The sequence below is a fragment of the Falco punctatus genome, assembly GCF_963210335.1.
Source record: "Falco punctatus genome assembly, chromosome: 7".
NCBI lineage: Eukaryota > Metazoa > Chordata > Aves > Falconiformes > Falconidae > Falco > Falco punctatus.
In genome coordinates, this window is record NC_137587.1 from 22,771,998 (window position 1) to 22,797,451 (window position 25,454).

At 41.2% G+C, this 25,454-nt stretch overlaps 1 protein-coding gene across 10 annotated transcripts in view; it reads right to left on the bottom strand.

Annotated features, from left to right (window-relative positions):
- The window catches only part of DPF3 (double PHD fingers 3), a 185,925-nt gene that overhangs the window by 28,895 nt on the left and 131,576 nt on the right, over positions 1–25,454 (bottom strand). For all 10 annotated transcript variants that reach the window (XR_013929787.1, XR_013929788.1, XM_080397653.1 and 7 more), the window contains 3 exons: positions 24,263–24,341; positions 13,458–13,595; positions 1,306–1,434 (listed from right to left, as the gene is read on the bottom strand). Coding sequence is in view for 8 of the 10 variants with exons in the window: in XM_080397653.1 (XP_080253779.1) it covers positions 1,306–1,434; positions 13,458–13,595; positions 24,263–24,341 (346 nt within the window). In the remaining 2 variants the exon portion in view is untranslated. The remainder of the gene's footprint in view (positions 1–1,305; positions 1,435–13,457; positions 13,596–24,262; positions 24,342–25,454) is intronic.

A 25,454-nucleotide genomic window follows, 5' to 3' on the forward strand; every position in this document is an offset into this window, starting at 1 on the left:
GTTATATTGAACTATAACAATCAAGGGGAAGGGCAATGATCTTCCAAGATGGCACCACAGACCCCATGAGCTTCCCCCTTCAGTTATTAAGAAGCAAACACATATACACTGAAAGGTCCATGCCCCTGACGGCACAGCATTCATAAGGACACGCCTGAAGAAAACTAAAGGGGTTGCCAGTAGTCCTCTGGTGACCAGTCAGTATCACTTCAGAATATCTTCAGAGGTCACAACAACTGCAGAAGGCAATTTGCTAGTGAGAGACTAGTCCTGCTCCCACTGAATGTGGTAAGAGGCTTACTACGAATTTCAGCAGGAGCATAAAAAGGCCATTCCCTTGGCACAAGAACACTCCACATCACATTTCAGCCATCATGCAACAGACATCTTTCAGTGACTACAGTACAGAAGAAGCAGCAGCAATACTGAATTTCAAGGTCTCTTTGGTTTTCAGATTTCCATATGATGGTCTTATCACCACTAGTATCACCACTGTCCAGAAATATCACAACTGGAAACTTGGACCAAAGCTAGAATATGCAGTTGTTAAAGGTATCCCATTCCCTCTACCACCACCACCATCTCCCACGCAAGCTATAAATATTTGCTCAGCTGGGATAAAATTTCCAAAAAAAAAGAGAAGGGGAGAAAAAAAAAAAAGAAATAAAGAAAGGAAGAAAGAAAACAACAGTCCAGAAATAAAGACAACTCAGAATGGTAAAGACACAATTGCCTACATTTAAAAAGAGAGAAGGGAAGAAAACTGAGAAATAAAAACCTCTTTAAACAAAATTAATGATAGTCATCTTGTAAGAGGATAATTCTTGACAGCTACCCCCATCCCTACCCTGTAATTTCCTCCCTCTTTCTTTTTTGGATGAAGAAATGCATGAAATGTGTAATCAATGGAAATGCTTGTCATGCAACTTTCATAAATCTTGTAAGTAATTTATAGTTGTAATTGCAGCATTTGAAGACAGAGACCATTCTTTAATATTGTCACAGGATTCTCTCCTTCCATTTGAAGAACAACTAGTATATGTACCAATGTTCACGGAAGCCACTAAATACATTAAAACTTTATTATTTCGTAAGACCCCATTAATTTTAAAATGTGCATCCAACAATGGGTTTTATGACAGAAAATTTCCCCGTCATCCTTTCCCATAAACACAGACAAGAGGTAAGACTTCATCTTCTATCCCCCCCCAAAGGCGCTGCCTTTCTTCAAAATCTTCCGAAGGAGCAAAAAACAAATCACACAAATGCCTTTGTACAAGAAAGATGCAAAAAGGAGTCACCTACCAGAGCGCCCACAGTCTGAGCACGATACAAGTTCCTCAGGCCGACCACTTTTTTTGTTCATATTGGAGCCTCCAAGGCAGAAGTCACAGTAGTTATTGGGAATGATGACCCCGTCTGGTCCTTTCTGGGCTGCAGTTGGGTTAGAAGTCAGATTTACTCAAAAAGCACTCATTTTGGACACTTCCCCCTTCTCCCTGATACGATGTTAGCTCGGTGAGTTTTCAGGCCACAGCCTTCCCAAAAAAATTGTCAATCAGAACAAAAAGTGAACCGCATAAATCACCTTCATTTCAAGTACACCCTGTGTTGTATCTATTTTGCCTGAAATGCAATTCACCATTACCTTTATAAATGCCAGCTGGGCTGGTCCCTCACAAGGACCTACTGCTGGATCGCCCTGTACAGTTCAGGGGCTTCGTAACATGCACGGGCGTAGAAACAACCCCTAATGCAGAACCAGCCCTACACTGTCAGTAAGTCAAGCCTGGTTTTTCAGACAGCAGTCATAATCATAAGCCCACAAAATACAAACTCAGAAAGGAAAAATACATCTCCCGAAACTCAAAAACCAACAGCAGGGAGATGGAGGGACAGGTACCCTAACTAGTTTTATTTCAAGTAACTTTTAGGGGGGTTACATCTCAAAGTGGCAGGCAGGCAAAGCCATTTGTGGGTGATTCGCCCAAGGGTTAAGTTACCTGCAGCAGAGTGCACGTCCCCTGGGAGAAGCGGGGAGGGCAGCAGGTCCAGCACTGCCCCAGCACCCAGCACAGCTGCAAAGAGTCAGCCCGGGATGGACATCCCAGCCGGCAGGGTTAAAAACTCGTTCAGCCAAGAAAAAAGGAGGGAAATTACATTCTTGTTTTCCAGCTAGGAATAGTTGGAAAGGAGCATACACACACTGGGTCTTAAGTAAAGGAGGCGGCAGTTCCCCTAGAAAGGAGAGAAGGGCAGAGTTCTTCTGCATTCCTCTTAGTTGAGCAAAACAGCAATGTGCTTTTTTTCTCCCTCTCAACTGCCATTTTCCTCCTCCGCTCTCCAGAGAGCGAAAACTTCTTGTTCCTGTACACTTCAACTAGGAACTGGGGAAGGGAGAGAGGAGTGGAGGGAATGGTTGGTCTTTGTTTGTTTTTCTCCTTTTTTATCTTAAAAATTCCAGTGGTATACCTGGCCTAAACCTACCCCATGAAGTTTTCTGCAAACTAGAAAATTAAGACCTTTAAACTGTTCCATCTATATTTAATTATCTTTTTAATGCATATTTTGTAACTTGCAGATTTTTAACAGATGTTTTGACAGCCTTTATTAATGGTCTTTTTGTCCACGTCCAAATTTCTCCCAAAGAACAATGACATTCTAAAGGGCTTCTGGTAGAAGTCCAAGACATACACTTGAAATTAAAATTTTCTCCGAGTTCAATCCGCTTTTCTGGTTTGCATGCATCTAGTTATTCATTTACTTCCAGCTGTTGATTAGCTGAGCTTTTTGGAGATTGGTAACTGAAAGATTTCTGGTAAGGTAAAATTAAGAAAAAAATTAAAACCCGTAAGGCTGCAAATACATCAGTATCTTCCTTCATGGCCGCTGAGTCCCTGACAGTATCTACTAAACAATAGACTTTGCTCTGAAATGGTCCTGGTTAGCAGATCCCCAGTTCTCTCAAAACCAGAGAGAAGGTCCCAGTGTTAGGTTAGCATTTTGCCTGTTTGCAGAGAAGCATTTAATACGTGCATGCAAGATATGCAAAAAAAGAACAGGAACCAGGTGGAAGCCTAGCACACTCGCTCATTTTAAGAGCTGTAACAAAATGATCATAAAGTTGCTACTTGTACATATTTTGTGTATATAAAAAGCAGATCTCCCTAGCATTTATTTTTCCCACTACAGTCCCATTCTGGAAAAGTTAAGTAATTACTTCTTTATATTGTGCTGCATCTACAGACCATGTGTAATGCAAACTCAGCAAGCTCAGCATTCAGTGGTTTTGGGGGGGTTTGTTCCTTATTACATTTGACATTATTTCACTTTTCATCTGATTTTCTTAAAGTGCCTTACAGATACTAAGATCCTAATATTAATCATCAGTGAGGTCAAAAAAGCCTCTTTTGCCATTGACTCTAACCAAAGTGTTGCGGGGCCCTAATTAAGTCTTGTGGTGAGGAGGCCACATTGCATTTCCACAGCTGAGAGACTTCGAAGTAGAGTGATGAACTGGCTTACTCATGAACACACAACAATTCTGTGGTGAGGCCACAAATAAAAATAAGCATTCAAGGTGCCAGCCAGCAGATTTAGGAAAGAGCTCTACTGCTACCACAACTCAGAATGGTATAATTGATTTAATACTCTGCATATACTGACTTAAATTTTTCCAGTGCAGCTCATGACCCTAAGATCCACTGACTGTCAAACTGGAAATGGGACAGAAGACCTTGTGAAAATGCACATACTGATCAATTAGTCTGTGGCACGTAGGACAGGTGGAGGGTATTTGCTGACTGCAATGAAGCTGAAGGGATTCTCCTAAACTACTGACAAGGGAATAAGCATGGGTCTTGATTACCTCATATTTCTTTTCAATTTTTAGTGTGAGTTCCTATGTACTCATTCATTGCTCATCACTCATAAATACAGACCTGGGTCAGTTGAGTGTGATAGAGATATCAGGCCTGAAAAGTTGTACACATATGAGAAGTTCCTGAAGTTACATCAACGATGTCTTGATGTATCTCTAGAGCCAAATAAGCCAGGTAAGGTTATTCTCTTCAATGATTTTTTGTTCTAACAGGTGCAAGAACTAGAATTGAACCTGACTAAAGCTTATTTTCTTGATCAGTACTGTACAGTGAATTAAGCCTCAGGCTAAATCACAGAAGGTTTGAGAATAAAGAGATTTCCAGATGATAGCAAGCAGAGTTCTTATTTTCAAAGGATTTTTTTTTCTACGTCCTTGGAGTTTTTAGTTCTACTTTACTGTAGTTCACAAATGATGAGGGAATTAAGAAAGAAAGCAAAGACAGCAAGATAGAACGTGCAATATTCATGAGAAGGGTATCATGCACTAGAAACCCAACCCTTATCCCACCCCTTAATCAATAAAATGACTTAGAAAAGTAAGTATGGGAATAGATTTGCAAGTGAAAGCAATTAAATTACTAGGGACTAATGCGTTGTTGCTTTTCATCTGAGACATAGTAATTAACTAGGTATCCACTTTTTGCACATGTTAATCACAAAGTAGAAGGTGCTAGCTTAAGCCAGACAACAGATCAGCTAATGAGAAGTAACTCACCAGCAGTGAGCTCAATCATTTGGATCAGGTGACTACAACCAAGGATTTTGTCCAAAAAAAGTTCACCCAGAATGAGAAACTGTTTAAAGCAAAGCCTTGAAAACCATGGTCTTGCCCTAACTTACTCAAAACCCCTCTGATTTTCTTTTAGATTACAAACTGCAACAACAGATCAAAAGCTCTGAGGAGCTTTGAGGAATACTGCCTGAGCTAAGGTGTGCTCACAGGGGGTGTATTTAAATCAGTGCCTCTTGCCATTTCAACTCAGTGGTGCTTTCTAGTTTCATCAAAGGCCCTGTCTTCATCTACAACTGCCCCAAAATAAACAGAGTACACAAATTTTAAAAATACTTTTAAAAATGGATTATGGAGAGACACATAAAGATCTGCACAGTTCAAGTGGTAGCTTCTCTGTAGCTGAAAGCTGATTCATGTGAAGACAGGATGCAGACTGAGAACAAAGTTAGTATTTCCAAATAACTTTGGTATGCACTTACTCTGAAATATTTTCTTTCTTCTTAGCCTAATCAACTTAATTTCAAACTATAACAAGCTAAGCAGAGTAAGACCTACTTAAAATACAGTACCATCATTCACAGGAGTTGTCTTGCAAAATAAGTACTGTAAATTAAATACATTCTGTAGTATATCAGACAGTAAATTTGTTCTGTAGAGAAAACCTAAAAAGCTAAACAAATTGACTGAGTTTATATATTTAAAATAACTTCTGTGCCTTCTCGATTTTGAAGGCAGGGGCTCTAAACAGAGTTCTATCTTCCCTTCTCCCCTCTCCAAGTAATTAAAAAAAGTGGAAGTTATCTTTCTCATGGTTTCAATTTAATAATACAAGAAAGCCACCTCTAGAGAAATAACATCAAGAAATTAGGATTTTTCTTTTCTACATCATCACCTGGAGCCACATGACTCGATAAGAATTTGTTTTCTAGCTCTCATGGCTGCAGAGAGTAACTTGAATGGAAGGCAAGTTCAGAAGAAAAGTTAAATAGCTTTCCTTCAAAATGTGATCCTTAGAAACATACAGACAGAACCCCAAATAAATAGAACCTTTCTGATTTCTAAGTGAAGTTATTTTGGTGATTTGGATGACAACCTTTAAAAACTCGGGGCTGGAACCAGCGCTTAAAATAAAAACTGGATTCTCTGTTCCTTGGTAATCACAGTCCCATGTATTTCTACATCCTGTAGGTAATACAGCACAATACTTAACCATGGTTTAAGCTGTGCATCCAGATTTGGTAGCATTTTATTCCTATTTTTTATTATATTCACACTACTGGAAAGGCAATGAAGAATAAGGAGTACAGTGTGTGCCTTGCTGTTGGGGTGGGGGGCTGTGCATCATTTATTTAAATGATTACAGTGAATTGGCTACAGTCAGACATGTATGTGCTTCCAAAGGGATTTTTCCTAGCACATTTTGTCCAGCTCTTACCTGTTTCTTCTGGGCTTGTTCCAAAACCAATAAAGATCACTGGAGGTTTTCAATCCAATTCAAAAGGCTTTGAATCAGTCCATTTACTCTGTTTGCAACAAAAATTTGCAGAGCACAATAGAGACTACAGGAACCTGTGTAGACCTGAATCGAGCCAATGCAATTTGCAATGGAGGGAAAGGGGTGGGTTTGGGTTTTTTTTCTGTTGGCTTGTTGTTTTTTTTTTAAAATCTACAAGACCCTTTGTCTGAGACTGAGGCCTGGTTTTCCTTTCCAGCTCCTCCCTTTTTCTCACTGTCAAAAGTGCAAGCCCAACATTTGGCTGCCTGCACAGAACACCACCAGCCAAGAGCCTGAGCCTGCAGTCCTCAAGCCCTGTGGGGGACTCGATGACATATAGTCCCAACCTATAGCCTAAATGCCCCCATATGCCTTCACTCACCCCACACACCCCCTGCCCTGCTGCCGCCAGCACTCATCCCTGGCAAGACTGGCCCATCTCCATGGCAACCGGAGTGCCCGGCCAGGCCTGCCTCTGGCCTTGCCACCTGTTCCTGCTCCATCTCTCAAGTGTAAGGAATTGCAGCACAGCCCCTTAATTTGCTGCTCGAAATGCGTCAGTGGGGAATAGGCAGGCTCGTGCAAGAAACTGCAACATGACAATTAAATAAAAAAATGGCTTTAAGGAGAAGGGAAAAGAAAAGTGGCACTTGGACTGTGGCTTTTCTTGAAGGAAGAAAAGGGAGATGCCCAGCTGGGCACGCACCAGTTCCACCCCGGCCATTCCTTGGGGTGTAATGAGCAAAGGTGGGGGTCAGACAAGTGGGCTGTGGAGGTGCTTCTGTGCTAGACCCTGCTCTGGAAAGGAACAATTAAAGAATATATATATATATATATATAAAACTCCTGGTATGGTGAGGAACAGGCCAAGTACAGCTGAAACACATTCAAGGCTCTTGCTCTCTCACATGTACTCAGCCAGGTAGAGATGTGTACAGTAATTTATGTGGCCTTCTCGCCAGCAAATTAAGTGCAGGGGTTTTTTTTATTTGAGTTTTCCAGGAAAAAATGTAAATCAAACTGAATGAGAGGAAATGGCCAGTCTCTCTGGCACATTTACTCTGTCATTAACACCAGAGATAAGCATGTTGGCTAACTCCAAACTGGGAAGTGTTGGGGCACTTGATACAGAGACCCTCCAGCAGGCTGTAAGTGCAGCTTGGGTTCTGTGTCATTGTGGCACAGTACTCAACTGAATAAGCTCTGAACTTGGGTGTAGCACTGGGAAACGGCTGCTGCTCTGTTCCCAGAGTCAAGCTAATCAGCCTGCACAGCCCAATGGGCCTCCGCTAGCTCAGGCTCCCCACGCTGCACTCCCCCGCACAGCACGGGCATGCCCTTTGCCAGCAAGCAGAGAAGCAGGCTATGCTGCTGAGAAAGGTGCTGCAAACCACCCACCCAAAGTATTGCCAGTTCTCCCTAGTAACTGGATTTTATCTCCTTTTTGAGTTAGCTGGTGCTATGGAGATAGCAGAAGCTGCTTTCTTTGCAGTTTTTAGCAGCTGTGACAGGTTTGCCTTTCCTACAGCCCCTGCTCATGGAGAGGCATGGCCAAGGAGCACTCAAAGCTACAAGAAGTGCTACGAGAAGGAGATACACCTGTAGGAGTCAGAGGAAGCCTCTGAAGGTGGGGAAAGGAAGAGCATCTGATCATGTCTTTTACAGAGACCAGTATGGCCCGTAAGTTGAACAGCTAACGAATGAGCTGGGAGGTGGGTAGCAGAAGGTACAGCTAGGAAAATTACAGCATCAGTTGATCAGATCTTGTTGATTTGAGGAGTCAGCGTTCCTGCACCATAAGGCAGCACTTCATAGAAATGTCTGTGCACTGATCTTACAGTCTTCTGAAAGAACACCTGAAGCATGGGCCAAAATCCCACTGCTCACAGTAAATCACTGTAACTGTCTAGTGCCTCGTGACAATAAACAGTAGGAGATACAGACTAGGAAAGAAGACAAAAGAGTCTGACATTAACATACAGATTTCCTGATTTTGAGGGGTACCTCTCCTGAGACTTGGTCTCTGGCCACTGAAACGCATCATTCCCATCAGCTCAGGGAACTCAAGGAGGGATTATAGTGCCCGATATACAGCCCCATCCAACAGCATCCCTCAGCATTCAGGTAAGAATGGCCAATGTCATGAAATGGATCCCTGCAACATGTTGTAGGCTTTGGATCTGGAAATTACTCCTCTTTGGATCTGGAGGAATGTGAGAAGGCAGAGCACCTAAGTTCAAATTCAGTCAAAAGTTTTGGGTTTTACTTGGTTCAAATTCTACATGGAGGAGAGAAAAAGCAAGCAGATAGCAAAAAAGGAGAAACAATGATAAATACATAAACGATACCGTTCTGTCTCAAGAGATGGCATGTTATTGAAGCAACACATTTTTTTTGAAAACTTATTAGTCAAATTTGAAACATTTTTCCATAAACTACTGAGAGGCACTAGGTCCTTCTCTTCAATGACTTGCACATTGACAACAACATTTCAGGTCCTGGCCAGGCAGTATATCAAAAAAACCCCCAAACTACCAAAAAACCCCACCCACAACTCCAAACAAATGAACAAAAAGTCCCCTATGGGTCCCTGTACATAGGAGACAAATCTGGGATTTTCCACTATTCCAAAACTCTAAACAATTGATCCATTTTTTTCCTTAGCATCCTAAAACACAGGCACAAAAGTCTGAGAAATGTACAGCTGCAAAGAGGGTTTGAGTGGAAATCATTATGCAGTTCCAAACTCTGCAATCACTACTGTTTCTTTTGGTATTCTGACTCTTTTTCCTTATGAAAACAAGTTCTAGAAAAGGAAAAAACCAAACAGATTAATGAGAAGTCAACTCAAGGTAATGTACATATTTTCACTGAAAAGGCACCTGCTGCAGGTTATCTTGTCGCAAGGTGGGCATTGATGCATCCTTGCATTCAGAAGTAGCTCCCACCACAGCCCCAGCAAGGATCAGCACTGAGGCAGGGAAGAAGTAGGCCTGATGTAGCTTTTGAAATTGATGCTGCTTGTGGAGAGAAACAAACAGCTCGTCTCCAACTGAGGGGCTGACTCTTGTCATTTATTCATGGCCAGCCCCCTGCCTGGATGGAAATAAAAATGTTTCAAAGATGACTGTGTGGGGGAGCTGGAGGACAGCTTGGAGGCACACCGAGGTTAGCACATTAATTTTTTATCTCTGGAGACCGGGTATCCAATTATGCTTAGAGTACATAAATAACTTTGGTTGGTCTTTCCACTAGAGATTTATCCATATAATAAAATCTGCAATGGAACTGGGCACAATAGGCTGATGCCATGAAATAACATACACGGGTGGTTTTGCAGGTCAGATGCCCAAGCTAGCAGAGTGGCGGGAGTGCACAGGACTACGTTCTCGTTAACTACATGTATTGTAGGATGGCCTGACCTGCACAGGGCAGTTAGGCCAGTGACAGCCCGCACAATGTGCTTTATTTAGGGTTGTCATTGGCCAAAGTGCTTGTGGGCATAAGATCTGTTCAGTTGCTGTTTATTGCACAGCTGCCTGTAACCAACGTTCCACATAGCAAAATGCCACTGAAAACTCTTCTCCTTTAAAGGAGAGGAAGTTTTTCTCCATGTAGGCACACTGTCCTATTCTTCCAGGAATTAAGGAAGGGCATTTATACTAGTACACTCATTCACACACACACATCTATTCAATAGATAGAAGTCTAATGTAATTCCTCTATCAGAAGTGCCTCAAAATCTGTGAGCACCAGCTGCCCCCAGAGCTGGCCTGTACCCATGGAGTGAGATGGAATAAAACAGCAGGTGTTTTGTGGCAGGCTTGGATGCACCCTGAGCTCACAAATCTCATGCTCTCAGTGCCAACATGTGAAGGAAAAGCCAGAAGAAAAAAAAAGCTGAGAATGATGTGGATCATTTCTTTTTAGCAGTGGAGTTGGGGAAGGTGGGGAGGGGGGGTTTGACTTTTTTAAGGGTTTGCTATAACTTCCTTTTCATAGACCCATACTCAGGTAAAAAACTCAGAGAGTAGGTAAAAAATAAATGTGTTTATAGACAGAGGCAAGACTAGGCAGTATGGAAGGTCTATTTCTCTGTGTCAAAGGGTTAGATAAGACATACAAACAAAGCAACTAAAGCTCATAGATTCATGGAATTGCTGAGGTTGGCAGGGGCCTCTGGAGATCATCTAGGCTAGCCCCCCTGCACAAGCACATTGCTCAGGATTGTGCCCAGTCAGCTTTTGAAAATCTCCACAGGTGGAGAGTCCATAATGCTCTGAGCAACCTGTTCCACTATTTAATCACCCTTATAGTAAAAAAAAAAAAAAAATAATAAAATTCTTATTTTTAAACAAAATATCTTGTATTTCAGTTTGTGTCCATTGCCTCTATTCCTGTCACTCAAACAAAGCACAGGCTAATATGTTTTAGGAAAGGCAAAGGCCGGAGAAGACTGTTGAACTATTTTCCACGTCACAAGGGGTAATCTATAGGCAAGGAAGAAGGACAGAAGGAGAGAGATATGTAAATAAACAAACCCTCTACAACAGTCAAGGACAGTGACATGTGCCAAGGAGGTGAGACTTGGGGCTTGGACCTGTCCCCGTTCTTTGATACATTCAGTGGTTCTCAGTTTCAGGTAGGTTCCTCCTATCTACACCTCTTTTCCAGTCCCTAGATAATTTACTGAACTACCCAAATTGGTCAGTGCATGAGGAGGAGAGTAAAGATAAAGGGAACTGGGTATGTAGAAAGACAAGAGGCCATCTGGCACCAGCTAGGGCATCAATAGGTGAATCCTGCAGAACCCTCCTCCAGAAAGCTCATTCCTTGCCTCAGCACGGCTGCCGTTACCGCAGGTACTGCAAGGAGTGGAGGCTGCAGAGGAGAAATGGGTACAAAAGAAGGAAGTTCATACTGCAGCCGCCTGCCTGAACTTTACTGACCCAGTGCTCACCTCCCACAGCACAGCAAATTCCAAATGGCTGGTTTGAATTTGCCTTGCCTTTTCTTAATCAGGCTGCTCATATCTCTCTGTCACAGTACTAAGCAAATAACCAGACCCTGCTCTATACCATATCTCTCGTCCTCCTGTTCAATAGGTTGCGGATTAGCTGTTTGGATTAACATCCCCTGCCCCGCCTTCCCTCCCTCTCTTCCTCCACCCCCCACCCCCCAAGCCCATGCAGAGAGGATTCTTGAAGCCTGAGCCCTGCACCACTGCAGACCTGTCAAATTTAATTCATAACACATGCCTAGCAGTTCTTAGGGGAGAGGAAGGATCTGATGCTCTGGCTCCCCACCATCCCCCTGTACAAAGGGACCATTTAATGACTGCACATTAGCAATGTGGACAATTAGCATTCACATGGAAGATAAATGGCAGCATATATTAAATATCGCCAAGTGAAAGAGCAGAGATGCAAGATCTGAGCTCAAGGCTGTAAACAAACAAACAGGCAAAAAGTAACAAACAGCCACTGCGACAGCTAAGCCATTTGGGAGAGTTACCTTCCGGCATCTGGGATTTTCCCCAGGGATGATCTTCATATTCACATGGCCGTTGCCCATACCTCACTGGCTCCTGGCTGTTGTTAAGCAGATTCTTTCTGCTAAGGAATCTGGACCTCGGAGTGGTTTACCCCACTGGCTCTAAACTTCTGCCTGTTTGGGGATCTGTGCACCAACAGCTGCCCTTTGCCATATGCATCACACTCAGGAGCTCTGGGGAACACAAGCCCAAGCAGCTCCTGCTTTTACCCTTTCCCATAGTGTGGAACACACCTTTCTTTCCACGGGCTAAGGCCAGCTGCTCCTAACCTTACCACAGCTTTTCTAGCTCCTCTTCGTGCTAACTTCTATCATTTCCATATCCGTATCATCAGAAGCCGAAGGGCTGAGACTGTCCTTGGCCTCTATGACAAGTTGAAGGGCAGGGGACACTACCCTTCTTTGGGCATGTGTGCAAGGCCAGTATCAATATTAATTCAATACAGATTTGCAATATGCCTGTCAGATAGACAACTATTACTGACTACACTGCAGGCACAGGAAGCAAAAAACCAACACAGATGATGTAAATGCTAAGTAAACAAAAGCTACTGGCTGAAAACTGACATTCTCCAGCGTGCCCAAGCAGTTGCTCTTAGTGCATTGACAGCTCAAGTTTATCAACAGCTGGAGGAGTCAAAATTACTTTTGCTGTGAATCTACAAAACATGTGAATAACTAAAAGGTAGAGCATAAAAGTGACAGAAACAGAGGGACTGCCAAATGGGATCACACTAAACAGCCCTTCAAGCTCAGACAGTGGCTAGTAGCAGATGCTTTGGAGGAAGGAAACCCCCTCCCACACCTCCCTGGGGATAATTATCAATTATCCTGCTTAGAAAGAAAATGTTTTCCTACTTCCATATTTCTTCCAGTTTGTTTAATGCATTAGAAGGTGTTTGCCTGGATATTTTTCCCCATAAGCATTTTATTGCTTTGTCCACACTGTTCAACAGTTTGAACTAAAATGACACAGTTCACATAGTGATCTGAAAGGACTTTCTGAAAGTGAACAAAGCTATCCACACAAACCCCAAGGTGAAAGTAAACATCACATAGTATTGCATACTGGAAAACTGAGAAACAGGGGCTTAGAGACTTGCAAAAATCAGCAATAAAACACAGTTCTGTGCCTAAGAAGAAGAGGAAGGACAGTCAAACAGGGCCATCTGGACCACTAAGATTTTTTTCTGCCCTGTACCAGTGTGAGGAATCTAGGCACATAACTCTCCTCCCATGTTCCAGCTCTCCTCCTTGCACATCAGGACTGATGCCTTTTCATAGATTTTACCAAATTGTAACTAAGAAGTAGCTTTTGGTAAAAAGTTGAGGGTAAGCTGTTTGGGGAGGAGATGCAAGGATAAGAGGGACAGGTGCTGTAAATTTCATATCTAAAAAACTGAGACATGGATAAATGTCTTTTATTCAAAGGCAAAAACAAAGGCAGCCTCCTCAAACTAATGGATGTGTATTTCCTTGACATCACTGCTAACAGCCACGGGGAGGCTGCTTGATGACAGGCAGGTTGGGCATCTCTTCCTTTCCCCCCTCTCCTTGCCACCTCCTCCCCACAGGAGCAGTAATGGAAAAGTGACTTGCTGCAGAGATAATGCTGGGTTTGAAATGAATTTCTGACTAGCTGAGCCAGCACCCGTGTGAGCTGTGGCTGATTAGCTCCAAGCATCCAGGTCCCAATCACTCACAACGGAGCCAGGCAATCACGCCAGCCTCCTCAAGGCAAAGACAGGGTGGAGACATCTCTGAAAAGGATCTCAAAGGCAAAATACTACTCACGTTTGTGGTTTTCATTTCTGTGGACAGGGGAAGAGCGGGTCTCCTGCTCACGGGCTTCATCACCCTCTTCACTGGCAAGGTGGGTGTGAGCATAGTGGTAGCTTAGCCCAGGCCTGTTCTTGTAACGCTTGCCACAAACTGGGAGGAAAGGAGATATGAGGGAGGGGAAGAGAGAATGGAAACATCAGTGTGATCTGCAACAATGGCAGTATCCTCTCAAGCTCCCTTCTCCCCCGAGAGCAGCACCATACACTCCACGTGCCTGCTTGAAACTCTTCCAGCTGATGTTGGTGAAAGGTGACAGAAAGGCAGCTCTGCAGCTGCAGGTCCACAGAGAAGCTTTCTTCCAACCATGCCACCAGTAGTCCTTCCTACAGGCCTAAGCACATGCACATTCAATCTCTGCAGCTCATACAGCCCTAATCCTCTCTGCTAAGATTAGTAACAAGATTGCACATAAAATTAAATGAAATGCCAGTTCCTATGTTGGTGCTCCGCAATGCACAGCAGTGGAAACTGGACTGAGAAGAAAGGACATTATTTTCTTCATTACTGATCTCTGAGAATAGGAAACAGTCTGCTTTTTGTTTGTTTGTTTGTTTTTTTAAAAAAAGGCTTTCTGTATAAGGGTAATAAATAGCTTTATTCGCAGGTTCCTAGTCAAGATAAGGAGATGGAAATCATCCAGCTTCATGCTAGAAGAACATGTAGTAGTGACAATTATTTCCCCAGGTAAACTTCATATTCAGCATCCCAATAAATAATACCATGTGTGACAGAAAATCCTCCTTCTGAACTTTTGTTTATATTAGAGCTAAATCAACAGACATTAAGAACAGGATCAAACAGTTCAGGGTGATGAAAGGTCTACATTTTCACGGGGAGCTCACCACAAGGGCAAGCTTCATCATAAGATCCATTACATACAAATTCAGCTTCTAAAAAGTTTTTTATTCATTTAATTGTCTCTAAAAGTTACCTCTTTTCATCTTCAAAGCAGCCTCTGAATGTCCATTTTCTTCTATACAGCTATTGCATCTACTAAATACAATTATTGCCTTTTTATAAGATTAGGAAACAAAGGCAAAGAAGCTTAGTGCCCTTCCTGCAAATTTTTATTCCTAACCACATTTTCAGTCACTTTATTAGCTTCATTAACCTCAAGGATTTCACACAGGAATAAACATCATGCCCAGTAGTCTGTCCTGCATAGCTTGCTTAGAAAGGTAAAGGAAGTTTTACCAGAACAGAGAACAGAATTCAGTGGTCTCTAGTTCTGTCTTATTTTCAGTCCCCTTGAAAAAATTTCCAAGAGGGAAGTCACCACCAATTCCTAACAACTTCACTCAGCCTGGATACTGAAAATGTATCCTGCAACGTATATAGATACTTGCTTCCCATTCTGCAGACACCTGATGGGAGTGTCATAAGGCTCCATAAATAAATAAAAAAAACCAAAACAAATGAACAAACAAACCAACCCCCCCAAAAAACCAGACCTGCTCCAATTATTCACTTACATAGAAGTAAAACTTCCATTATTATACTTTTCTGCTACTACTCACAAGAAGCCAATTGACAGTCCACATTCTGGAACAGATGATAGAAAATTGTAAATCAAAGCCTAGCATGATTACATATTTCATTCTCCTTCTCTTCTAGCTGATTTACAAACTCCCTCAAGGAAAATACTTTGCCTTATTAGAAATGTGTAAAACAACCTCATGATACGAATAAGATGAGATACTTTTATCTCAGTTTTCTCCATTCTACAAAGTGATGTTCACACAGTCATCATGACAGGACAAAAGCTTTTTCCAAACACGATGTATCCTTAGCCACAGATTTTTTAAGTCTTTGAATGCCCTTGATTTAGAAATGAGAACTCCTGCAGGAGGGGGAGGAAAAAGCTGGGGAGAAATAAAACGCCCAGGTACATATGCACATCCATTCTTTGAAGCATCTGCCCTCATTCCATATGTAAACCTAACTCTATTGCCAAACATTTTGAAAAAACTAGATTGCTGTTAGATGCATGCTCTCCACAGAACATCCAGTTGGTCTCCCTTGTTCTAGTACCAGCCATGTACTCTTCTAATGCATTCTGGAGAGGGAAACTACTCTTCCTCCTCTGCAAACCTACAGAGCAAAGGACAAGCAGTGGAACAGACGCTGACAGAGAGTCAAACAAGATCCACAGTTCTGTATGACTTTGCCTTCACTTTTTTAGTAGTGGGAAAAGTAACACAAAAGTAATCATCAAACCGGAGAGAGCTACAAAATGCTCACTGTTTAAACTATTTCAGAAAGATAAACCCCTCTCATTACAAAAATGTTACAGCACTTCTTAGGATGGAGAGAGAAGTTTACATTTCCAGTAGATTATTTGAGTATCATACTAAGTATCCTACTCTATCCCCCTTACTTGTGTGCATTTGAGGATGAATGCTAAAAAAATAATTCTTCTGCTATAAATTACTGCTATTGCTCAAAAACTTCTATTTTAATTATTTTGAGAGCACTATCAGGTGATCAGTGCTGTACTGACCAAGGTGGAGGCACGTGGAATTAGTAGCTGCATGATGCATATTATCCAGCTCTGGTTTGCTCTTATATAGCTTGATCCTGTGTTAACGCTAACCTAGCTGTAAAATCAGATAAGCTCTAAAACCCAATCCCATTTACCTATTAGAGGCAGTTTTAAAATTCAAACCAAAAATATTTCTAGAAATTCTACCAGACTTCATTTCATTCAGCTCTACCTGAAAACACACCCACAATTCTAGCTCTACTGTTGTTACCTTACAAAAGCACCATGTTCTTCAATATAGGTCTCATGCATCTTTCTCCCTCAACGCACAAAAGGAAACTTGCATCCCCTGCAGGAAGTCCCAAGGCTGTGGCCTTGCTTCCATTCCATACAGGATCGTGTAGGGATTTTAGCTGCAGAGTTTAGGATGGCATAGGAAATCAGATGGCTCTGCAGATTTGCCCTCTCCAGCAAAAAAGTATCAGCTTACCAAGGCGAAATAGCAAATAAGCTGAGGCAGTAGTAATTCTGCAGCTGAGCCCTTCCCGCTGCCAGAACTCTTTCAGATGGCCTTCAAGGGGGGGCAATAAGCTGAGACATGCATAGTTAAAAAGGAATTTGGAAGATTCCTTCCTAAGATGAAGCAAAGGAGTTCTGTTTACACAGTCCCAACAGATCCTTTGTAGGACCAAAGATCTGCAGCTTCCAGCACCCTTTTTTGCTTGGTGTCTAGACTTTACCACCTTTCAAATTCATGTCCTGTCATGGAAAAAGTCCAAAGCAATGCCGTGAGATGCAACTCCAGAGATTTCCTATTCCCCAAGCAAATTAGACTTTTGCAGGGGGGAAAGGGTTTCATGATATTGGTCAGGCAAAAGAACCACTGGCTTCAGTGAGAATTTGCTAGAATAAAAGCTGTCAGAACTTCAAGATTTCTCCAACAGACTGAATCTTCCTGAAATCACCCTAATCTCTTCTTTTCCAGATAGAGCACATTTTATTAATCTACCATATCACTGTGCTAAGAAGTAATTTCTGTAAAAGGGCAAACATTAATAAACACTTAGCTCTTATATAACTCTTCCCACTGCAAGACTGTTTTTTCAAACATTAATTAATCTTCTTCCACATTCCTGAGTGGGAAATACTATTCTCATTTCACTTCTGAAAAAAAGAGAACCACAGAGGGGTTAAGTGGCTTGCCAACACAGTGATCTTTTGTCATTACCAGAGACCAGAATTCATGAGTTCCAGCATCCAGACCAGTGCTTACACCACCACATCTTTCTCATTCTCCAAGCTGACAAAAGCATAATGAGAACTGGTTCTCCCAGTCTGAAATGTATGCTGCTGATTAGTTCTTAACGCTATGCAGCTCACACATGGCAAGTGAGAGCGTGCGTTTCATAAACTTTGCCAGGTGGTCTTGCCTTTCTTTCAGCAGCATTGACTTTTTTTATCTTTAATTTTCCTTGCTGGATAGGCTCATCATCCTTGCATGTGGTAGATTTCATCCTGAATCTCAACACTGGGAAGTTGACTTGATCATTAATTAGGTAGCCAAGCCCAATGAAATCAGCGGGAGTTTGTACAATGTAACCCACTCCAATTCCTCCTGCATTCAAAGGATATATTTTTGCTATAACCTAATGTGAATGCCGTCTTAGGAACAAGCTGGGTAAATAGGCAGTAATACAGCAGTGCAGATCAAATGCCACAAATGGAGAAGAGGGAGAGATTTTATGAGGCCACCAGATACTCTCCTGTGATGAACCTTACTTTCCTTCCAATTTGAAGACTGAAACAAAGACATTACACAACTGCATTATGGGGGAAAACCATAATTTGCAGATAGTTTAATCACAAGCGTTGAGCTCTGTTCTAAGTTCTGGCCTCTAATAGCCTGCAACTCTTTGGATAAGCAAATTCTCTCTGTGTTTACGTTTCTCAATGAGTAAAATTAATATAAAATACTTCTCATGCTTTAAAAGGGAATTTGAAATCTATGACTTAAAAGACATCCTCATCAAATATTTAATGGCTGTGTTGTTGTCATTTTGAAATTGTTACACATTTGGTCCTTGGCAGGCTGTGAGCTATGTTCCAGCCAGCTCTCCACATACATTTTGCACAATCTGTCACCAGTATGAGACAGAATGAAACAATCCATGTTTTTAGTGGAAACAGGAAATTGAGGGAGTACATGGTTTGGGGTTTTTTTGTCACTGAATCTTGCCCCCCTCATTGTCTCTATTTGCTTTTCTCCTTTGCCTCCTGTTCTTTTTTCACAGCTGGGCTGCGTCAAACACTAACTCTTAAGTTAACTGCTGGCAGGCAGGCATTCCTCAAAGTTATCTTCCTGTCCCACCATTTGCTCTACTCCAAAAAAAAACCATTCCTTGGTAATATAATCTCCCCTTCTAGAGATTATATATAATCTCCCACATCTAGAGGTCTCAAATACTAACAGTGTATTTTGACCCCCACTGATGGAAAGGCATTACGCTTGTCCCTCTTTGATCAGTACTGTCATCTATCCACCTCTAATATTAGAGCAGCTGTTTAGTAACCTATTTCATAGGGGATTTTATGTAGGTAGTAAATAGTCTTTGTTTCAGTGTCCCCAACGGACAAGTCCCAGAATCTACCTGCTGTATTAAGATCACAAGAATGTTGAACTCCAGCACAAAACATGCATAGGTCAACAAAATATAGGTCCACATTTCAATAAATGAATTGCTAGCAGAAGCAGAGAACAAAAGATGTAGCCAACATAAGTAGAAAAAGTTCAGCTGTCAAGAGTCAACTCTGTTCCCCTCTTTTCATATGCTCTACTCCAGACCTGTGTTATTCAATTTTTTTTTTTTTTTTTTTTTTAAAAAAGGGGTCCTTGCCTCACTAATCTTGGCTTTTCTACCAATGTAGTCAATGAATGTCAAGTACAGCAGCTATGGTGGGACAGTTGTTTGTTGGGTTCATCTGAACAATCATCTTATTCTAGATCTTATTGCTTATTAACTACTTAGGGATTCACTAGAAAGGATAATACCAGGAGATGATTTAGGGCTTAAACTGCTAACAGTTTAAAGGCAAGCTGAAGTCATGATGGAGATTTGTGAATAGCATGTAAAAACATAATGCTATAACCAAAGCATTTTCAAATCAGCTTGTCATTGTGATATTTAACCAAAGGTCTGTCCTAAGAAGCAGCAATTAGTAGTGTTGGACTCTTTCATAGTATCGGTAAGAATTAAGACAACAGATTAAGTCGTAGACAACTGGTAGAAAAAAAGCTAAATCATGATTTATCTTGTAGGCCTTTTGCATTCCAGCAAATCCTCCAGTTGTTACAATGAGTCTGACAGGATCAGGTCCATTTCAAGGAAATGAAAAAGAATGCAGGTGAAGTTAGCAAGGTAATTACTAGAGCTGTCACTCTGTGAACATATACAATAAAATAGTTCCTAAAGAACAGGTCTTAAGGAATTGCATTTGGCAAGTCATGCTAGAACAATATAACATTTAACTGGGATTTGCTAACGAAACTGAGAGAGAGATCCTCAGTACCCGTTGAAAATCAAGGGAATCTGCTAACCTTAAATCATGTAAACTACCTGAAGACTCCAGCCTTTTGTTGGCAGAACTTACAATACATTTAGTGTAGAAAGGGAATGGGGATGAAAAAATTAACCTCAAAATAATGAAAGTTCAATGTCTCACTGGATAATGAACTTAAAGAAAAAGCAGGAGGATGTTTTCAAGCTATAGTGATTTGGATGTAGGGTCAAGCATTTAAAAAAAAAAAAAAAAAAGGTGTTCTGAATAATTATTAGTAGTTCAAAATCAAGTTCAAAGTCTCCACTTAGGGACCAAGCATATTAGGGACCTGGTATATCTTGGCCTCAGAGGGACTATGAATAAAGGATACATTACAAACATGAGTTGTTATGCTAAAATATCAGTTTATATGGAATAAAACTAAAAGGAGGCAAGAACATACTGGTAGGAGGAAAAGAAACAACTCTTTAGAGATTGGCAAGCAAAATCTTCCATAGACAGAGGAACAGAAAACAAAGGTGGAAGTATGTACATAGATAAGTCTCCATGGGAACATGAGAAGAATGAAAGCAGACAAATAAGGATGAACAGCAAAAAAGTTAGTAACTTGTAGAGATTTAGCACAAACTAACCACTCTGGCTCAAGGAAGCAGACATCTGGAGTCACGAAGAGCTCAGGCGCTGCAACTGATTGCAACATTTAAACAAGAATACAAGTTTCTAGATAAAACTTCAGAGAAGCTTTTCTTCTTTTTTAAAAAAAATATAATAAATAATATGAAAACAGTAGAAAGATTTTTAAGAAGATGGCTGTGGTCGAACTGATCGCTCCCCAGCTGATCATTTGACAATGACATGACATCAATTCTTATTACATACATTTATGAAATGTATTCATACATTTTTTCACTCTGTCCCTCCTTTAAAAATCACATGCCCAGCTTATCATGAACAGCTGTGTGGGTGTATCTTCCACTTTTCTTGCTTGACACCAGTGGCTTTGCTTTGCTCCTCAAGCCCTACTTTTCACTATTGTTTAAGGCACCTGGCTCCATCTCCTAGCCAGGTATTCAAGCTGCGTTTGGGTCTGGTCTCATACAGCAGCTGACCCATTCGGCTACGTTACCATTTCCAGCCTGCACCCATCTTATACCAGGCTGCCCTGCCATTTTCATTACCCAAGCGTTTATCCCAAGGGAGCTCAAGGCAAAACACTATCCAATACAACTGGTTTTCCACTTGCTGATTTGATAAAACAAGGCATTTCATAACTTTTAGCAATTTAATCAGTGCTTTGAATTGTCAATCTTATTATTCTGAACTTCTGATACAGTATATGCTCAATAAAGTCAACTGAAGTATTTCAGAATATTTCATTCCACAAAATAAGCAATTAACCACCTTTTCTTAAAAACATAGGGTGACAAAACATTTTGAGTTTTGAAAACCTGCTTCCACATAAAAATTCCCTATTTCCAGTCAGTTTTAATATTGGGACCAGATTTAATATTGGTTTGTAGCTGAATGCCTCTTCCAAAAAGCAGGCCTTTTCAGAAGTAGCATTGGTATCTTCCAACACAAGGGGCTGCGTCAGCTGGGTACCATTCTTGCATCATCTTATTGACACAGAGACTAGTTTTTTCCCATAATCTTAATATTACTGATGAAACCCAGTGATATATTCTTGTTTCCTATAAACATGCATAACTATGAAAAAAGAGCAGAGTAGTTCTTTAGCACAAATCAGGTTTTGTGCCCATGCAGTTAAGTAAGAAAATTAATTTGGTTTAGATATGCTTATGCTTTTTTTTTGTGGTCACTTTCCAAATTCAAATATCAGAGCACTTGCAGAAAAAGCAACCTGGAAGTAAATTAAATAATATACAGAAAAAATAAAGTGTCTGCCCCTTAAGTTAATTATTTATACCAACAGTGTGATTGTGGGAATCACGTTTTCCCAAACAGGAAACATTCACTGTTCTTGACCTGCATGTTTCTATGTAAAACAAAAGTATTGGCCCAAGACATCTGCACATGGAACACTGCAAACCAATTTCTAACATACCACAATTAGATTGAGATTTATCTATAAAAATATTTAGCAAATACTTTCAAAGAAAAAAAGTATTCAAAAAATCCACCCAAGCAAGAAAGAAGCTTCAACTTAAGCCAATTATTCACAATGAATTGTATGTAAAATTCCTACAGAAAGTTAACAAAGCCAGGATATTACTTCAGGATGATGGCATTACAATTGGGACAGTTCTTTCCTTCTGCTCCACAGTCAGGTGAAAGAGTTCTTCTACCACATAACCCTTTTCTCAGCTATCTACAATGGAAAAGGAGGAGTCAGTGTGTGAAGTCTGGATTCCAAAACTTCTTATGACTCACCTCTAACTATAAGTTTCCTAAAAATGAAAGGTATCAGCCAAATGAAATAGGAAAGTTTATATTTCCAAAACCAAAGAGGAAATCTATGCTCCAAAATGTAAGCCAAGGCAAAATTCCATCAGTACAGAAATGTACCAGAGCCTTGACTTCAGTCCAGATTTCTGCTGCCTGTTTTGATATCTTAGATGTTTCACTTACTCTGTGAAATCTCTACTAAGCACATCGTGAGTTCTCCAAAAGCAAAGCAAGATCAGAAAATAAAGAGACGTTATGTCCAAAATTACTACCACTGACAAGTGTCCTTGGACTTAGGAAGGATGTTCCAGATTCCAGAAAAGAGATAGACAGTTATGCATATAGCAGCAGAGGAAAGCTGTGGATTTCAGCAAGATACATACCGGGCTCTCAGAGAAGTCTTAGAAGACACATTCTTCCAACATACAAGAATAGCTACTTAACCACAACAGAAATCTCCTCACTCTGCATATCCTAAAGAGCTCTTCCTCCCTGATCACGTGTTCAGTCAGTCCCATTCGTGTGCAAGTCTTTCATTTCTGCTCATTGCCTTTGGAATATTCACCTTGCTGAACCAAAATGCCCAGCATGTCCATCACTGTACTGACCAGATCACCTGGTCTTACTATAAAAGAATATGATTTGATCACATGGAATGTAATTCTTATTTACCATGCATGCTCCTTATTTCTTCATGTCTTTAAAAATAACCAGGAAATACTCTCATAGATTGACATAGTAACGGTTGGTCTTTTAAGGTCAGTAACATTGCAAAATGGCAAACGGTGGAGAAAGGAGGATTCTAATTGTCCTCAAAACCACCACACATTTTTGGATCACAGAAATGAAGACCTCCTGCTATTCTCCTACTTGTATTAACTTTTGTTAGGTTATTCTTACAGGATAGAAGGCACCCAGCAGCACAAATTATTACTGCATGTAAGTAGTAAGTCTGTAGTAAGCCTTCAGATGGGAGACCTCAAAAGCATGTGGGTAAGATCAGTGCCCTTCACAGAAATTTCAAAGTGAAGCAAAAAAAGAATATCAAAAGAATCATAGAATCATTTAAGTTGGAAAAGACCTTTGAGATCATCCAGTCCAACCGTTAACCCAGGACTGCCAAGTCCACCATTAAACCATGTCCCTAAGCACCGCATCTACACATTTTCTAAACACCTCTGGGGATGGTGATTCCACCACTTCCCTGGGCAGCCTGTTCCTTAACAACACTTTCAGTGAAGAAATTTTTCCTAATACCCAGTCTAAACCTCCCCTGCTGTAACTTCAGGCTGTTTCCTCTTGTCCTGTTGCTTGTTATCTGGGAGAAGAGACCTGCCCCCACCTGCCTGTGGCCTCCTTTCAGGCAGTTGTAGAGAGCAGTAAGGTCCCCGCTGAGCTTCCTCCCTTCCAGACTAAACAACCCCAGTTCCCTCAGCCACTCCTCACAAGACTTGTGCTCCAGACCCTTCCCCAGCTCTGTTGCCCTTCTCTGGACACGCTCCAGCACCCCTCTGGAAGTGAGAAGCCCAAAACTGAACATAGTATTCAAGGTGCAAGAAGAAGGAAAGCACCAAGGAGTAGACCATAAGAAAAGTACAATGTGTATCAAATATTGGACTCCTTCCTCATATTAGGACTCTGGCATCCTTCTTCAGTTTCAGCATTGGGGTCTGGTATAATTTTTCAGCTGGGGCAATGCCTTACTTCACCTCCAGTCCCAATGCGAGATGTCAAACAACACAGCCATATTCAAAGGGAATATGTATCAAAACAAAGGATTCCAGTTGTGTTTGTTTCTTAGGAGGGGCCAACTCCTGATGATGCCACAAGAGTACTTTCTGAGTGAGGGATGAACGTAAGACCTTCAAAATTTAGCCCAGTGAGATTTTAAAAGGACTGAAGGAAAGAGAATTGCCAAATATATGAAGAGATACAAGGGTGAAGTACCTTTGTCGGAGATTTTTGAGTTATGCTTTTGTTTGTAACTATCTGAAACAGAGAAAGAAATAGAGGGTGAATCTTACATGGGGGAAAGGAAGACAAAAGGCAGAGAAGCCAGAAAAAGAGAAGGAGAAAGAAAGAAAATGTAAGAGATGATTTATTATAGGGCAAAGGGAAGTGGAGTCTTGCCAAGGACTTAATTTTATTTCCTTCATGCAAAAACACCAAGACCAGCAGCAGCAGCAGGTGGCAAACATGCAAGTCAAAGAGCAGCAGAATATTTTGCTGGAAGGAAAAAGACAAAGCCCTGAGTGCACCGAGCTGGTATGACCAAGCTGGAAGCAGAATTAGCTGTCTGGGTGCTACTTACTGTCACAAACATAGGGTTTGTCATGATCATCCTGGGAGGCAGCATCATTCCGTCTCCTGCCACCTCCAGATCCCCGAGCCTGCAAGGAGAAGAGGAATGTTAACTTTATTCCATCACCCCTCAGATCTCCTTGTGCCCCTCACCCCCCTATGAAAAACGTGCAATGTAAACTAAACAAATCCTCAGCTTTCATACAGGTTTCTCAAGGGTGGGCTTGACCCTTCATCTCCTGAGATATGCACTATGTTAATGGACCTTGTAATACAGTGGAGATCTCTCCACAGATAACCCAAACTGTTCATCCATAGCAGCAGGTCACTGCCAGCACATATTCAGTCAAGTATCATCACACATTCATTTCTGAAGATGTTCAAATACCTTGTTTAACTGAATATGAATGAATGGATGAACAGGTGTTAGAGAATAAATACAATCATTAAATCAGCCAGAAAACAGGCCCCAAATAAAACAGAAGTAAAATTATTTCTTTTAATATTTTCAAAGGGGGGTTGTTCATTTTGTTTTGTTTTGTTTTCTAGCTGAGAAGCAATGTTTTGAAATGGCCTTCTGGGACAAAGATACCATGGGTAATTATAACATGGAGCTTTGGTTAGTTAGTGGAAAGGATTAGGTAACATGGCTACCTGCAATAACAGAGAACAGGAATTACCCAGAAAGGTCTCTCTGCAGTTCTGTGTTCCTACAACATACCAAGTTGGCAGCTCTGGAAACTGAAAAGCTGTTTCTCCACAGCGCAGACTACTCTGTCATGAGCTTCAAGGGTAAGAGTGGACTTCAGCATCAAAGCTACTTGGTCCTGACCCTTCTCAGCTGAGATGCCAACAAAAGGACAGCTTGTATCTGTCCAGTGCTGGAGGCTGTGATGTGAAACTGGGAATGGAACCAAGGCCTTAGATTCTATCATGTTCACTAATGTACAGCATGTAGATGACAATAATTTTAGACTTGATCTTTATTTGAGGAAGTGATCTGCAGGTGGATGGCTAGATAGCCCTTTATTAATTCTGACAGCTACTCTATTCCTGGGTAAAAGCAACGAAATTGTTTCTGCTGCTCCTCTTATTAAACAGTTGATGTTTCTCACCCTAGACAAGGCCACCGGACTCAAATCCTTCAAGCTCTTGCATGGGAAAATAAGAAAGGGACAGAGCTTTGTCAAGTAAAGCTGGAG